The following is a 14,436-nucleotide window of genomic DNA, read 5'->3' as shown; positions in this document are numbered from 1 at the left end:
TGTGTGTGTGTGTGTGAGAGAGAGTGTGTGTGTGTCTGTGTGTGTGTGTGTGTGTGTGAGTGTGTGAGTGGTGATGTGTGTGTGTGTGTGTGTGTGTGTGTGTGCGTGTGTGTGTGTGTGTGCGCGTGTGTGTGCGCGTGTGTGTGTGCGTGTGTGTGTGCGTGCGTGTGTGTGTGTGTGTGAGAGAGAGTGTGCGTGTGTGTCTGTGTGTGTGTGAGTGTGTGTGCATGTGTATTGTGTGTGTGTATGTGTGTGTGTGTGTGTGAGAGAGAGTGTGCATGTGTGTGTGTCTGTGTGTGTGTGTGTGTGTGTGTGAGTGTGTGTGCATGTGTATCGTGTGCCCCTCAGTCTGAAGTTCACTTTCCTATCACTGTGTCAATATTGCTTCGTGATTTAGAAACGGGTGCAAAATGGAGGCGGAGCACACTTGCTCAGAGAGGGCGGGGGGTGGGGGCGGGGGGGGGTGGAGGGAAAATGGGGACACTGGTGAGGGAACGTGAGAAGCACAGCAAACCTCTATGGCTGCCCTCTAATGGGAAAGAGCTTCATCAGGTAATTTGATTTCTCCCCATTACATACTACATATTAATTCTGAAACCATTTATTTTCTCTGTAAAAATCTGCCCTGGCTGCTGAGTGCTGGGAGAGATGCTGCCGGCTGTAGCTCACCTTTAATGTAAAACCCATTATTCCAGCAACGGATAAAGAGAAGGATGGAAAACGCATTATGAAAGGATGATGGGGAAGGAGTCAAAAGATTTCAACTCCCAAAACAGCAAGGGAACCCCTGAGGGAAGGGAGAGAAGGTGAGAGAGAGAGAGGGAGAGAGAGGAGGTGGGGGGGAGAGATCGAGGGGGGGAGAAGGTGTCAGAAGGTATTACTATCAATGTCAGGACACATTTTGTGAAAATTCCCTCTCAATGCTTGTAAGTCTGAGGAGAAGGACGTGGTAGGAATGTCCCCTGTTTGAAAATGTCACATTTTATTGTTGACCATTTAATCTGAAAAATGTGACTGGCAAAATGTCACTCTGGCACAATATGTTTATAGAATGCCAAATAAGATGTGTCCTGCGGTCTCCAATGTGGTGGCTTCACAAAGGCATGCACTTTGTGTGTGTGCGTTTGTGTGTGTGCACGTGTGTGTGTGTGTGTTTGTGTGTGCATGTGTACGTGTGTGGGTGTTTGTGCGTGTGTGTGTATGCGTGTGTGTGCATGTGTGTGTATACGTGTGTGTGTGAGTGCCTGCGTGTGTGTGTGTATACGTGTGTGTGTGTGTGCATTCGTGTGTGTGCATTTGTGTGTGTGTGTGTGTATGCGTGTGTGTGCCTGCATGTGTGTGCATACGTGTGTATTTGTGCGTGCTTGTGTGTGTGTGTCTGTGCACACGTGCGTGTGTATGCGTGCCTGCACACACAGTTGAATGTGCATGTGTTGTTTTAGCTGCTCTTGCAATAACTGGTAGCACATAAATTTCAGGTTGTTTGTGGAATCCACTTTACCTGCTCTGTCCCGATCCTTCCCTATCTCTGTCACACACTGTCAGTCCAGACAGCTTATTAAAATGGGGTCAAGCTTCAACTAGCAAATTCATTTTATTTTTTTCTTTTCCCAAAATAAGGTTTTCAGTAACCCCCCCTCCCTGCCAAAAGACCACATTTCATGCTGCCATTGTTCAGTGATGTGTTTTGTAAATAAAGTGAACCAACTTTAGGTTTGTATATTGAAAAAAAAAATGTTTACAGTTTAACAAATAAATGTATTTTTGTTCTGTGATTAGGTTGAGTCCTCAGAATCTGTATCACGTTTGCAACCAGAATCCAATTATACGGAGTTGCTTTTTATTCGTATTCTATTTTTAAATGCACTACACAGACGCGTCTTTTATTTCAGTAATGCTGCCAATATTACAATGTGAAATAAAAGCTTCCTCTGTGTTCTCAGGCTGCGCTCTGCGATGATATTGCGTTATTGCGTTATTTTGAAATCTACCACAAGGCGTTTCATATTTAAATATGTGGTAGGCGATTCTTCCCCGGTATGAAATGGTTTGACATATTGTGTTTGCTGTCTCAGAAAAGGGCCCGTTACATTTTGGAGTCTCTGTCTTCAGAGTGCCATACCAGTTGTACAGGAATTTTTTTTTTTTTTTTTTAAATAAATTTTTACGAATGCCAGTTCGCTTGCGAACGCAAATGTCAATCTCATATTAGAAAACTCGAAAGAGTTACAGGCCACACCCCTACGAGTTGGGTTTGTTGCTTGATGGAGTCAAAGGGGATTGGAGAACTTGATAGCATTCGTTAGCTAGCCGTGCCGTGCTGACATTCTCCTCCTCGCCCAGAAATATCTCTCTGCCGCAGCTTGCAGTCCTGCTGCCCCGCACTGCCTCCCCAATCCCCCCCCCCCTCGCCCCCCCGACCCCGCCCTGCCCACTACCGAGCATCTGTATCGTATTAGGGTTCCATTTTTAAAATTAAATTTTCTTACATTTTACATTTGTGTCAGATTTGGCAGTTGTATTTACGGTGCTTTTTTACCCAATTTATGTTGGCGTCGGGTGGACTTGGATGATCGCTCAGAGGTGCAGACCTTTGGCTTGACTCCGATTCCATACAGCCGCCAATACCGCACGCGGGACGGGTGTGTGCGCGGGGCGGGTGTCTGAGCACTGATTAAAGTGAGCCGCCATAAAATACAGGAACGGCACCCGTCGATGAAAAATGATTTTGTGCAGCGCAATTTGATGCGCTCCATTCCAGGACAATTTCACACAAGTAATTAAGCAGATTTCTGCCATCAATAAGGAAAATTCCATTGCCTTCAAGTAAAATGTAAAGAAAAAAAGAAGTATCTAGCCGTGTAGCCGAGCAATAATATTTATGTCAAACTTTGTGAAATATATTTTCAGTGGAGCGTGCAGTTAAAGCAAATGTCTTGGCCCTTTTGTTTAGTCCTATTTGAAGCGGCAGTACAGTAGATGGATATTTGTTTATTTATTCTGATGATAGCGTGTGTGTTCATCGATTAAAATGCTCTTTAACAGCACAATCAATCTCATGTGTCGGAGCGTAATTACTTCTCTAATTATGCAACGCAGACTCATAACTTCGTTTAAGGGGAAATATGTATTTAAGCCGGCAGTTTCTCTCTCTCCGTTTTCTGAATCGAATTTACAAATGGAGGAGCGGTCGGAAAAGCATCCACAGTCTGGCAGACATGTTTTCCTTCTGCTTATGTGAGGTCATCGGTGCTCGTAACCTGTCTCTCTGTTCCCCTCTGAAAAAAGCGTTCGCCGGCTCTGTTGCAAGGTCACTGATGTGTAAATAAAATAGGGTCGCTAGGCTCTCCCCCTGCAGTGTCAAGGCTATTAGCATTCACAGCGGCGGTGGTGTTCTCTCACACCTTTAACTGTTTACCACGTACACTGGATTAATATACATATCTGTGATAATGCAGGAGCGCGTGCTCCATGTATATTGGCTGCGTTCGCCTCGCGAGCGAAAAAGCTGGAATCGACGGTTTTCTTCAGTTGATTTCGATTTCACACACGCAAAGTGTAATTTCTCTTGGCTGTAAAAGCTGCCCGTGACTGCTTCTCAGAGGGAGATGCCGTAAAAGACCCATTGCGTTAGAAATGAGCGCGTGTTCCCAGCGTCGCCTCCCTCCCCGATCCCTGCAGGACTGTAGCGAGGGACGTGGGAAGCAAGCGCGTGATGGAAAGGAGGAAAACACACAGAATTAAAAGGAGGTTAAACGGCGACGATGGTGAACCATTGTTGCCGTCCTCGTCGTGGTCACAATCTTTGGGTTAAATGTGACCGCTAATGTCAGTTATGTAAATGACAGGTGAGAGAGTGCGTTCATGTCGTACTGACAGGAGGGCCCTGCTGTGTCATCTCACCTTTTCTTTTCTTTTTTATTTTTTTGAAGCGCATTTGAATTTGAATCTCAAAATTTCTGATGAAGAAGGTTAGAGAGGGAGGGAGGGAGGGAGGGATGGTAAGGATAGCACAGGGAGAGAGAGGAAGAGAGAAAAAGGGCAGTTTTGTCCCATGAGATTACAATGCAGTGACCGTGAAAGTGCTTAAGTAAACACTGTGAGAGAGTAGAGGAGGGGGGGAGGGATGGAGGGAGGGATGGGGGATGGAGGGGATGGGTGGCAATGGGGGGGGTTGGGTGTGGAAGCAGAGCAGAATGTGGCAAGGAGAGGAAGAGAAACAGGGAGCGGACGGAGGAATGAGGAGAAGGAGAGGAAGAGAACGCGAAGGAGAGGTGGACTTCCCCGTCGGGCGAGAGAGCGGAGATGGCGGGAGCAGCTGTCTCCTTCAGGAGGCCCCTGCTAAATAATTCAGCCCCTTCCCCGTGCGCTGGGTCCCGTCTGCCTGACATCTCTAAGCGAGGGTCCGCGGGCCGAGCTCACGGGGCTGCAGGTCGCGCGCACGCCAACCACCCCCGGGGGGCGCCGGCGAGCGAGCGCGCCCGGGGAGCGTGCGGCCAATGGCGGCGCGGCTGAGGCTCCCAAAACCTGGCCTGGCGGCGCAGGAGAGAGAGAGAGAAGGAGAAAGAGAGAGAGGGAGAGAAAGAGAGATAGATAGAGACAGTGGGTGAGAAAGAGAGAGGGAGAGAGAGAGAAGGAGAAGGAGAGAGAGACAGGGAGAGAGAGAGAGGGAGAGAAAGAGAGAGAGAGAGAGCGAAGGAGAGAGAGAGAAAGAGAGAGGGAGAAAGAGAGAGAGACAGAGGGAGGGAGAGAGAGAGAGAGAGAGAGAGGGAGAAAAAAAGAGAGAGATTTCCACAGCATCAAAACTGTGACCCACTTTCTAATGATGAATTCCAAACTGGGGCCTGATTTATTGTTATTACCTCTCTGCTTAGCAGGCGCCCTTTTCCAGCCCGGCGTGCACGTTTTACCGCCTCCCCGCCCGCTGTAACCCATTTCCACCGCCGGCGTTCTCACCCGAGCGGCTCCGCTCGAGAACAATGAGGCCCGCGGAGCGCCTTTCCACCAGAGGCTTGACCCCGCCCTGGCGACGGGTCCGCCGGCGTGCCCGCTGCTGTACGCCGCTGCGCCCGCGAGACCGCGTGACACCGACGCGTAGGTCGCTAGAGCATTCGCAGCGCTAGAACAGACATCACACGTGCACACAATATGCACACACCAACCACCACATATGCGCACACACACCACACACCGTGCGCACACACACAACATTGCCATCACGCACAGAGCAGGCCTCCATGACGCGGTTATAAACCTGTAGAGGATAGGAGCCCTTGTGACTCGTGCACGTTGAAGCTCAGCGCTGCAGGTTTGTGGAACTGCGGTTGGCGGGAGCGGTAGCGGGTTTAGCTCCAGTGCGGTATTGGCCCTGGCCCTGGCCGCTGTGTGTCTAACCCTGTTTGCTCCCTCCACGCCCTCGTGAAGCGTGCACAAGTAATGGGATGTTTTCGCCCGTGTTTGTGGGCTTTGGGAAAAGCCCTTTGCTTCACTTGGGCCTCCAGCTCTTCAGCTCTGACTCCCTCCCGGTGTGGGCGGGGGGGGGTGAGGTGTTTGGGTTCGGGAGTCTCACTGAGGCGATGGGAAGCGGTGTGAGAGTTGGCATGACTTGAGCTCGGAACAGTCTGTCTTTTTTTCTTTTTTTTCTTTTTTTCCAAGGCTATGCGGCGATAGGGACCTGTAGGCTCGACATCAGCGTCACATTGAATCAGCTTCCGAGACCCCAGGCCCTGGCCACCTTCCGCAGCGTGCCCCAAATTAAATCCCCCTCCCCAGATGGCACCCTCTCGCAGAGCGGGGTCCAGATTAGCTGTGAGGAGGCAGAGGAGCCAGGGGTGCCTCCATCCTGGGGACGCCGGGCCCCGCGCTCTGTGATGTATGCTGCGCGCGTTTCAGCAGAAGGCCCCGCAGACCACCGTGTCCTGGAAATGGACGGCAGAGTCCCCAGATAACGCCTCTGCGGAACGTTTCAGGATGTGTGGCCAGCGGCTCCTGCGGGGCCGAGCCGGGCGCGCTCGCTTAAATCTTCCCCCGCCGAGACAGGAGCGCATAACTATCAGGCTGCTAACAGCGGGCTAACCCACAGGCCCGCACGCACACACACACACACACACACACACACACACACACACACCGACGGATACACACAGACAAATGTGCCTACACACGCATCTGCACACACACACACACACACACACACACAATGTGCACGCTGTAAGTACACTTATTCTTCCATGTGCTCACACACTCTGGCAGACATGCACAGTCATAAACAAATGTGTGCATTCACGTAAACACTGTACCACTGTACTTGCTCAGAATAAACCCACACACAACCCCTCTCTCACTAGCACAGTCACAACAATGGTCACACTACACACACCACTGCGCAAAACCACACAACACACACACACACGTGTACACGCACACTACACACACACACACGCGCGCACACACGTGCTCACGCACAGGTCAGCTCACAGCGTGGGTGAGCTCCAGTAGTCTGCGCTCTCCCCGTAGGAGCCGGCCTTCAGAACTCCGCGTGAGCTCGGTTTTCCGAGCCGAACGCCGGAACGCCGGGCTCCCGGCCGCGGAACGGGGCGGATCAATTCCGTTCCTCAGACCGCCGATGAATCCCCCCCGGAACAATCGCACAGTAAACGAGAACGCCGGCAGGCCCCCTCAGAACGCGTTTCCCTGACGGGATGTGTACTTTCGACTCGGGAACGAACGGAGCATGACCGAGCCGGATACCGACGCGTACGGAACCGATGACCGCAGCACGACCGGAAAAGCCACATGAAACGCAAACAGACCGCAGATTTAAAAAAAAAAGGCCTGCCGGTTGTTTTGGTCTGTGAAAGGTCAAGACCAAGGCTCCCTTTCCTGCCGTCCTTCAGAAAATGTGCGGAGATACAGATGGATAAATACGAAGGAGGGAGGAAAATAGCTCGGGGAAGGATTGTTCCGTTCGTCTGCGCGGGAGAACAGATGGCCGAACTCTGAGTGCGTGTTCGTCTGCGGCTGCCTGACGGGTTGTCCAGACACAACAGAGAAGTCTGCACCGCTCGTTTCTCACAATCCTGTTTTTTTTTTCTCTTTTCTTTTTTTTCCCTTCTTCTTCTGCTGTGTCTGTGTCTGTGTTTGTGAGCTGGGGAAGCGGGCTGTCTGTGGTGCGGGTTGTGATATTCTAATGTGCGAGGCGTCCTTGTGTTGCTGTCCGGAGGTTCGCCGCACGCACGCACGCACGCCCGCACACACGCCCTCTTCGTTATGCGGCCTGCGGCGTGCTGACACGGGCGTGGCGTTCCCGCTGACCCCGCGGGCCGCCCGGGAGAGAGAGAGAGGGAGAGAGAGAGCGAGGGAGAGAGGAAGAGGGGGAGAGAGAGATTGAGGGAGCGAGTGAGAGAGGGAGCGAGGGAGAGGAAGGGGGGAGAGAGAGAGAGATTGAGGGTACGAGGGAGCGAGGGAGAGAGGGGGAGAGGGAGCGAGGGAGAAGAGGGAGAGAGGGGCGGCGGGTGAAGAGCAGAGGGGAACGGAAAGGTGACGGGGTCACGGGCGCGGAGAGGAAGTCACGTAAAGCGCCGCGACGAGACGGGCGAAAAGCGACGGAGAAGAGGAATGAGCCATTGATCTGCGCTCCCCCCTCCCTCCCTCCCTCCCTCTCCCTCCCTCCCTCCCTCCCTCCCTCTCTCCCTCTCGCTCCATTGGCTCGGGCGGCGCTGTCTGTTCCCCTCTTTCGCTCTGTGATGGAGGGATGGCCTGTGGAGTGAAAGGGCACTGAAGCGATGGAATCCTTTGGGGGAAAGAATGTACTTTCTGTTTTGTTTTTTGTTTGTCCCTCCCCCCCCCCCCCCCACCCCCTCCTCTCCCCATTTTACACACTACCATGCTTCCCTGCTTGCCTCTCTGTCCCTCCCTCTCTTTTTTTGTCATATTCCTTGGACGCTAAACGTTCCTGGACAACGTACAAAAAAAATGGCTGAGCCACATACCCAGAATGAATAATTAGGGACTGTGATTTATTCCTTTCAGCAGTGATGAGCACACTCCACTGAGCACTTTGATACGTCTTCGGGAATTATTAGCATTGCACAGAATAGATATCCTGGAAATTCACTTGTTTGCATTATAATGTCATTCTACTGGGTCAGGTGTTGTGACCGTTTGTGTGTCTATACGCATAACAGTGCCCATACGTATATGCACTCTCACATATATAAACATAATAAAAATATTTATACATGTATATATGTATGTATATATATATATATATGTAAATGTATGTGTCTGTGTATATACAGAGATAGAGAATATTTATATATGCTTATGTGGCCATCCTCTACATAAATCATATATAAACATATTTACATATAGGTAGTGTCACACAAAAGCCTTTACAGAAATTTACAGAAATGACAAATAAATAAAGCAATATAACCCACAGCATTATGGTTTAATCACCAACATCCAGTTATTGAGTTGTGCAACGTGAGTTGGATACACTGAGCTGAATAAGGACTTTTGTGTAAAAACAAAAAAATATGATATGCAAGGGCTTATCCACCTGTGTGTGTGTGCATGTGTGTGTGCACGTGTGTGGGCGCGCGTGTGTGCACGTCTGTGTATGTGCATGAGTGTGTGCATGCGTGTGTGTGCATGCCTGTGTATGTGCATGAGTGTGTGCATGTGTGTGTGTGTGTGCGTGCGTGCGTATGCGTGCTTGTGTGTGTGTGTGCATGTGTGTGTGCACGCCTGTGTATGTGCATGAGTGTGTGCATGCATGTGTGTGTGTGTGTGTGTGTGGGTGCGTATGCGTGCTTGTGTGTGTGTAAAAGCCTTCAGTACTCATTGCATTAAATCACAGCAGTAGTTTAGCAGCAGCGCAGGGAAAGTGATGAGCTGTGTATAAATTGCGTCCTCTCCCGCGCAGCCGTCCGCAGCGTTAGGAGTGGAGCTGAGCGGGCTGGTGCTGTATTGCGGTCACGTCGCGGGCCCCGGACGCAGGATCAGCTGCATGCTGCACGGCCTGCTCTCTGAGCGCCGCGCGCCGACGCTTTTCAGGAGCTGCCTGTAATTAGAGCGAGCCCGTCTCAGAGTCAGGGAGCCAGGGAGCGAGAGAGTGACAGAGAGGCTGAACGCTGCCAATGCATGCACATACACCCACACACACACATACACACACACGCTCACACACACACACACACACACACATACATACATACACATACACACACACACGCACATACACATACACACACACGCTCACACACATACACACACACACACACACACACACATACATACACACACACACACACACATACATACATATACACACACACACACACACACACATACACACGCTCGCACACACACACATACACACGCTCACACACACACACGCTACACACACACGCACACACACACACACACGCACACATACATACACACACACACACACACACACACATCCATACATACACACACACACCGCTTACACACACATACACACACACTCACACACACACACACATACATACACGCACACACACATACACACACACACACACACACACACACCATACAACACACACACACACACACACACACACACAACATACATACACACATACACACACACACACACACACACACACACATACACACACACACACACGCTTACACACACATACACACACACACACATACATACACACACACACACACGCGCACACACACACGCTCACACGCACATACACGCGCACATGCACACACATACACACACACATACGTACGCGCTCGTTCGCACACACATACACACACGCACGCACATACACACTCACTCGCACATACACATACACACACACAAAAACACACACGCGCACACGCGAGTACCCTCTCTGCAATTACCCACAAACATTTCATCCGGGGGTTGCGTGGGGGTGAGTGAATGAAGGGAGCTGTGATGGAGGAGTGTGAAAGAATAGAGAGTAAAGCTGCAGAAAGAGTGAGAAAATAAAAGGCGAGGTTGTTATGTGGAGAGGAAAGAGCTGTGTTCTAATCAGTCGGTAAACAAATGCTTCCTTCAGAACTGAAGTAGCCATTACCCACAACCCCTTCTGTTTTTGTTTTATTTTATCTTTTTTTAACCTAGCCACCCAGTGTCCAGGCCAATTTATATTGCCCATATCTGTATTTGTTGTGAAATGCACTGAGGAATCTGGATTACCATATCATGGCACACGTCTGTGACATATGATTGTATCCCACACATTAAAATCGAGACATCTTGAGACCCTGGAATTGGAAGGTATTAACCGTCACTCCTGTCACAAATTAGAGATTTAGGTACAAGCCCCGGAGTCCTTTCATTGTGCCAGTTGTCCCTGAAAATGTGAAATATGGTCAAATGTGGAAGTGTTACCTGCATAAACCCCTTTCATCTTAAAATGAATTTCCTTGCTGCAAGAACCCAGATGTGATATATAATAGATCGCAGAGCTTTGCACCTCAGAGCTGTGCTTTTGACAGACAGGAGCCTGGAACCGGCCGAGGTCCCCGATACGCATCTGTGCTGCGGCGCCCGGCGTTTCCAAGGCGCTGTTAATTGAGATACGCTGTTATTCTGGGGTGTTCTGCGCGCAGACAGCGAATTGATCCCATTGGCTTGTTTAAGTCGCATTTGAGCAATCGGGATCGATTCCGTCCCGTCAGGTTGATTGATTGCCGATATTGCGCGACTGGTATTGACCGCGGCGCTGGTTAGTGTAATGGGGCTGTAGTCATGATGCAGAATGGTGTGGAGTCCTCCGCGCGCGTCGGTTTTATTCTTCCCCCCCCTCTCTCCCTTGTGCGCTGCTTCACAATGGTGGTCTCACAGTTTTTTTTTTTTGTTTTTTTTTCCGGTTCATTTAAGTCCACCTCTCCGCAATTTCTCTTCTCCTCTCTCAGGTGTTTCTTTTTTTCCCTCCTTCGCTTAATATTGCTCTGGCTTTCTGCTGTTTCTTTTCTCCCCTCTTTTTTCCCCTTCACTTCTTTTCTTTTTTCAGTCCAGAAACTTATTCTTCTCAATAGTCGCCGTCTTAACTCCCTCTCTCCTTGCCCTTTCCCCTCTCCTTTCCTTCCTTCACTGACTCTCGCACTCGTCTCTCCTTCCTTCCTCCGCTCTGTCGCTCTCCTATAAAGACCCCCAGTGACGGACCTGAACTTGCAGCCCTGGCTGCACATCCTGTCTTCTCTTTCCCTCTCTTCCCCCCCCCTCATCCCTCTCTCCTTCCCTCTGTACGGAGCAAGACCAATTAAAATACAACTTGTCTTCTCGCTGTCTCTTACAAGGCACTCTCCAGGGCCTCTAATTATAACAGAACCCCCTCTTTCTCTTTCTGTCTCTCTCTCTCCCTCCCTCCCCCCCCCCCCCCACCACCATCTTCACCTCTCTCCCTTCTCCACCCCCCAGCCCCTGTATCTGTCAGGGTTAGGAGTGTGTGTGGGGGGGGAGGGGGGGTGATACTCCCTGTGAAACAGTGCACATGGACTGCGGCTTTCTGCAGTGGCTGTGTGGGGATGAGTGTCAAAACGAGGCTGGTTATGAATTCACCGGCGTCTCCCTAACGATATTGTCCAGTCATGCGTTTGCACCCTAAGATGGCCGACTCTTTGCTCGGGGACGCACGTGCGCGCTTTTTTGCGGCCATTAGTCTTTCCTTTCACACACCCTGCCGTGGCTCGATTATGCAGGGGCGGCGCGCGTGTTTACAGATTCGCCCCCTCCGTGCTCCGGCGTCCAGCGGCGGGAGACGTTTGACCTTGTTTGCGATGCGAGCGCCGCTGTTGCTTTCGAAGCGCCGCTCGATCGAATCGATTCCCCTGATTTATATTTTCGCCCGATGAAAATGCCGCGCACACACACATCCGCTGAAGTGCCATAATCTATAGCGCGTTCGCTTTGCAACGAAGAACAAAAACCAAAAAAAAACACTGCCACCCGCTCCTCGTACCATTAGAAATGATTCAAGACATGAGATTTTAAAGGGGCCACTCAGTTCAAAATGTATATTACACGTTGTAAAGTATTTGTCAAAGCCTCACTTTGATGACTGAAAATTATGCTTTCAGCTTACAGTCCACCCAGGGCCAGACCCCTGGGGCCCAGTCGTGTAAGTGGAGCTGAGGTGGCTGTGGAGTGGCTCTGGATCTGTGGGAGGAAGCAGGGCGAATGTGTGCTAGAACAATGACACGTTTCCCCGTACAGCAAGTGCGCGTCTGTGCACTGAAAAAGTGTTAGTGCGACCTGTTCCGGTTTTTTTTTTCTTTTCTTTTTGAGCGAGCTGAGAACCTACGCACAGAGGGAACCGGGCCTGTGCCCGTAACTTCCTGCTTCCTCCCACTCGCCTCTCAGAAACAGCCCAGAGGCTGCCTTGGCAACGGTTAGGTCATCAGCGGCCCCGCGTGCTGTTCTGGCGGCCGCGGGCTGGCTGCTGTAATCAGTGCGTAAGTGAAGGCCTCCCAGTGCTCCAGTGCCCATTACTGCTCTCTCTCTCTCTCCATCCAGGCTGGTGCAAGGAGACCTCTCCATCCAGGTGGACCTCAATGACTACCTGGACATCTACTGCCCCTACTATCCGCCTGAGGCCCCCACCTCTGCCCCCCCCGAGGTCCTGGCGCTCTACCTGGTGGCGGAGGGGCGGTTCCGGGGCTGTGTGGAGACGCGGGGGGCAATTAAGCGGTGGGAGTGCAACAAGCCCCGCCCTGCCTTCGGCCCCGTGCGCTTCTCTGAGAAGATCCAGAGGTTCACTCCCTTCTCCCTGGGCTTCGAGTTCCTGCCCGGGCATCACTACTATTACAGCTGTGAGTGGTGTGTGTGTGTGTGTGTGTGTGTGAGAGACAGAGAGAGAGAGAGAGATTGCGAGTGTGTGTGTGCGTGTGCGTGTGTGTGTGAGACAGACAGAGACAGAGAGACACAGAGATTGTGAGTGTGTGTCTGTTACGTGTATTTCTGTGTGCCTGTTTGTTTGAGTGTGTACTTGTCGTTAATGGAGAACTTTTTAATGTTGTACAATTTCCTTCTGTCAGTCACGCAGCTATAAATGCCTGCACTTGTGAGAACTGTATTACAGAGCCCCAGATGAAGAGAATATTGGGCGAGAAAACAGAGCTTGAGTTTGTCTCATTTCTGTTCTCCTTCACCTCTCTTTCGTTTATTTCAAACCAAGACAAGATGGAAAGATAGGAACCGTGTTTGAAGATGGACAATTGCTTCCTCTGTGTGTGTGTGTGTGGTTTTTTTTTTTTTTTTTACAACCCTCTGTTTCATTTCTAAGTTCTTGTTCTCCCTCTCACCATTTTCACCCTCCTGGAAAATTGAAAGAGAAGATGGCTAACACCAGAGAGAATGAGGGGGGAGACACAGAGGCTGAAACTGGTAGAGAGAGAGGGCCACTTGAGCAGAGACGGGGAGACAAACGCGGGGAGACAAACGAAGAGAAAGAAAGGGAAGGGGAAAATGGGGCAAGGGAAGCGTGGAGTGACGGAGAGGACAAAGGACAGGAGATGGACGGGGGGGGATGAAGGAACATGGGGTTGTGAGAGAAAGGCAGAACAAGAGAATGAAAAACCAACAAAGAGAGGGTGGGGGGGAAAGAGGGGGAAAAAAGGGGGAGAGACGGAGAGAACATCTTTGCATAAATTACTGGTCGGGTTTTCTGGACAATGGCCTATTGTCGGGCCATGAGACAGTTTACACACAACAGTGGAAACCCCATTGTGTCACTTCAGCTCTTGTGAACTTAACAATGGCTTCCCCCAGATTGCATGAGTACAATATGGGCTCACATTTTTGTGTGCTTTGTTACCGGAAAAGACGGCACATAACGTTTCTGTCGGTTTTTTTGGTATTTGTAAAATATGCCAGACTTTGCGTAAAGGTGTAATTACAGTAATTATACACTGCAGTTTAGTTTTAATGCTGGTCAGAGAGCAAATGGCGACGGCAAAAAGGAAAGACCTTTGTTCCCCTGATGCATTATGGGTAACCTCTGACCATCCTGTCATATCAGTTATTGTCCAAGTGACCCGAATATTCTGAGGTTATTTTCCAGTTGTTATTTTGACCATATACAGTAGCACAGAGCAAGAACGGTTTTGTTTAGTGTTGCATTGTGGGAGTTTAGGTTATGTTGGCAAGCTTTTTTCACTCTCCAGAAGGCTGGTGTTAAATTACTGACTCACTGCACCAGTGGAGAGTGAATGGATTTCTGCCCTTGTTGGTGTTGCTTACAGATTATCTGTGTGAAAATGCTGAAAAAGCCTCCCGGACCTATAGATTTATTTGGGAGCAGCAGAACTGCCAATGTTTAATTAAAACTGCCGTTTGATTTAATGAGTGGGTTTTCATTCCACTTTTGGAAGGCGAGGGCTGACGGCTTGTTTTCTCTGTGT

The 14,436-nt window shown here is 50.3% G+C and overlaps 1 protein-coding gene across 3 annotated transcripts in view; it reads left to right on the top strand.

The window, feature by feature from the left end:
• Nucleotides 1-14,436, top strand: part of si:dkey-246i14.3 (ephrin A4) — a 31,793-nt gene that overhangs the window by 5,358 nt on the left and 11,999 nt on the right. For 2 of the 3 annotated variants that reach the window (XM_064354284.1, XM_064354275.1), the window contains exon 2: nucleotides 12,551-12,846. In XM_064354284.1, coding sequence (XP_064210354.1) covers nucleotides 12,551-12,846 — 296 coding nt within the window. Of the gene's footprint in view, nucleotides 1-515; nucleotides 807-12,550; nucleotides 12,847-14,436 lie in introns of those variants that run through there. The other variant, XM_064354292.1, reaches the window with a different exon arrangement.

The sequence above is a fragment of the Anguilla rostrata genome, chromosome 1 (assembly GCF_018555375.3).
Source record: "Anguilla rostrata isolate EN2019 chromosome 1, ASM1855537v3, whole genome shotgun sequence".
NCBI classification, from domain to species: Eukaryota; Metazoa; Chordata; class Actinopteri; order Anguilliformes; family Anguillidae; genus Anguilla; species Anguilla rostrata.
Note: the sequence above shows the minus strand (reverse complement) of the source record. Positions and strands in the feature narration are given on the sequence as shown.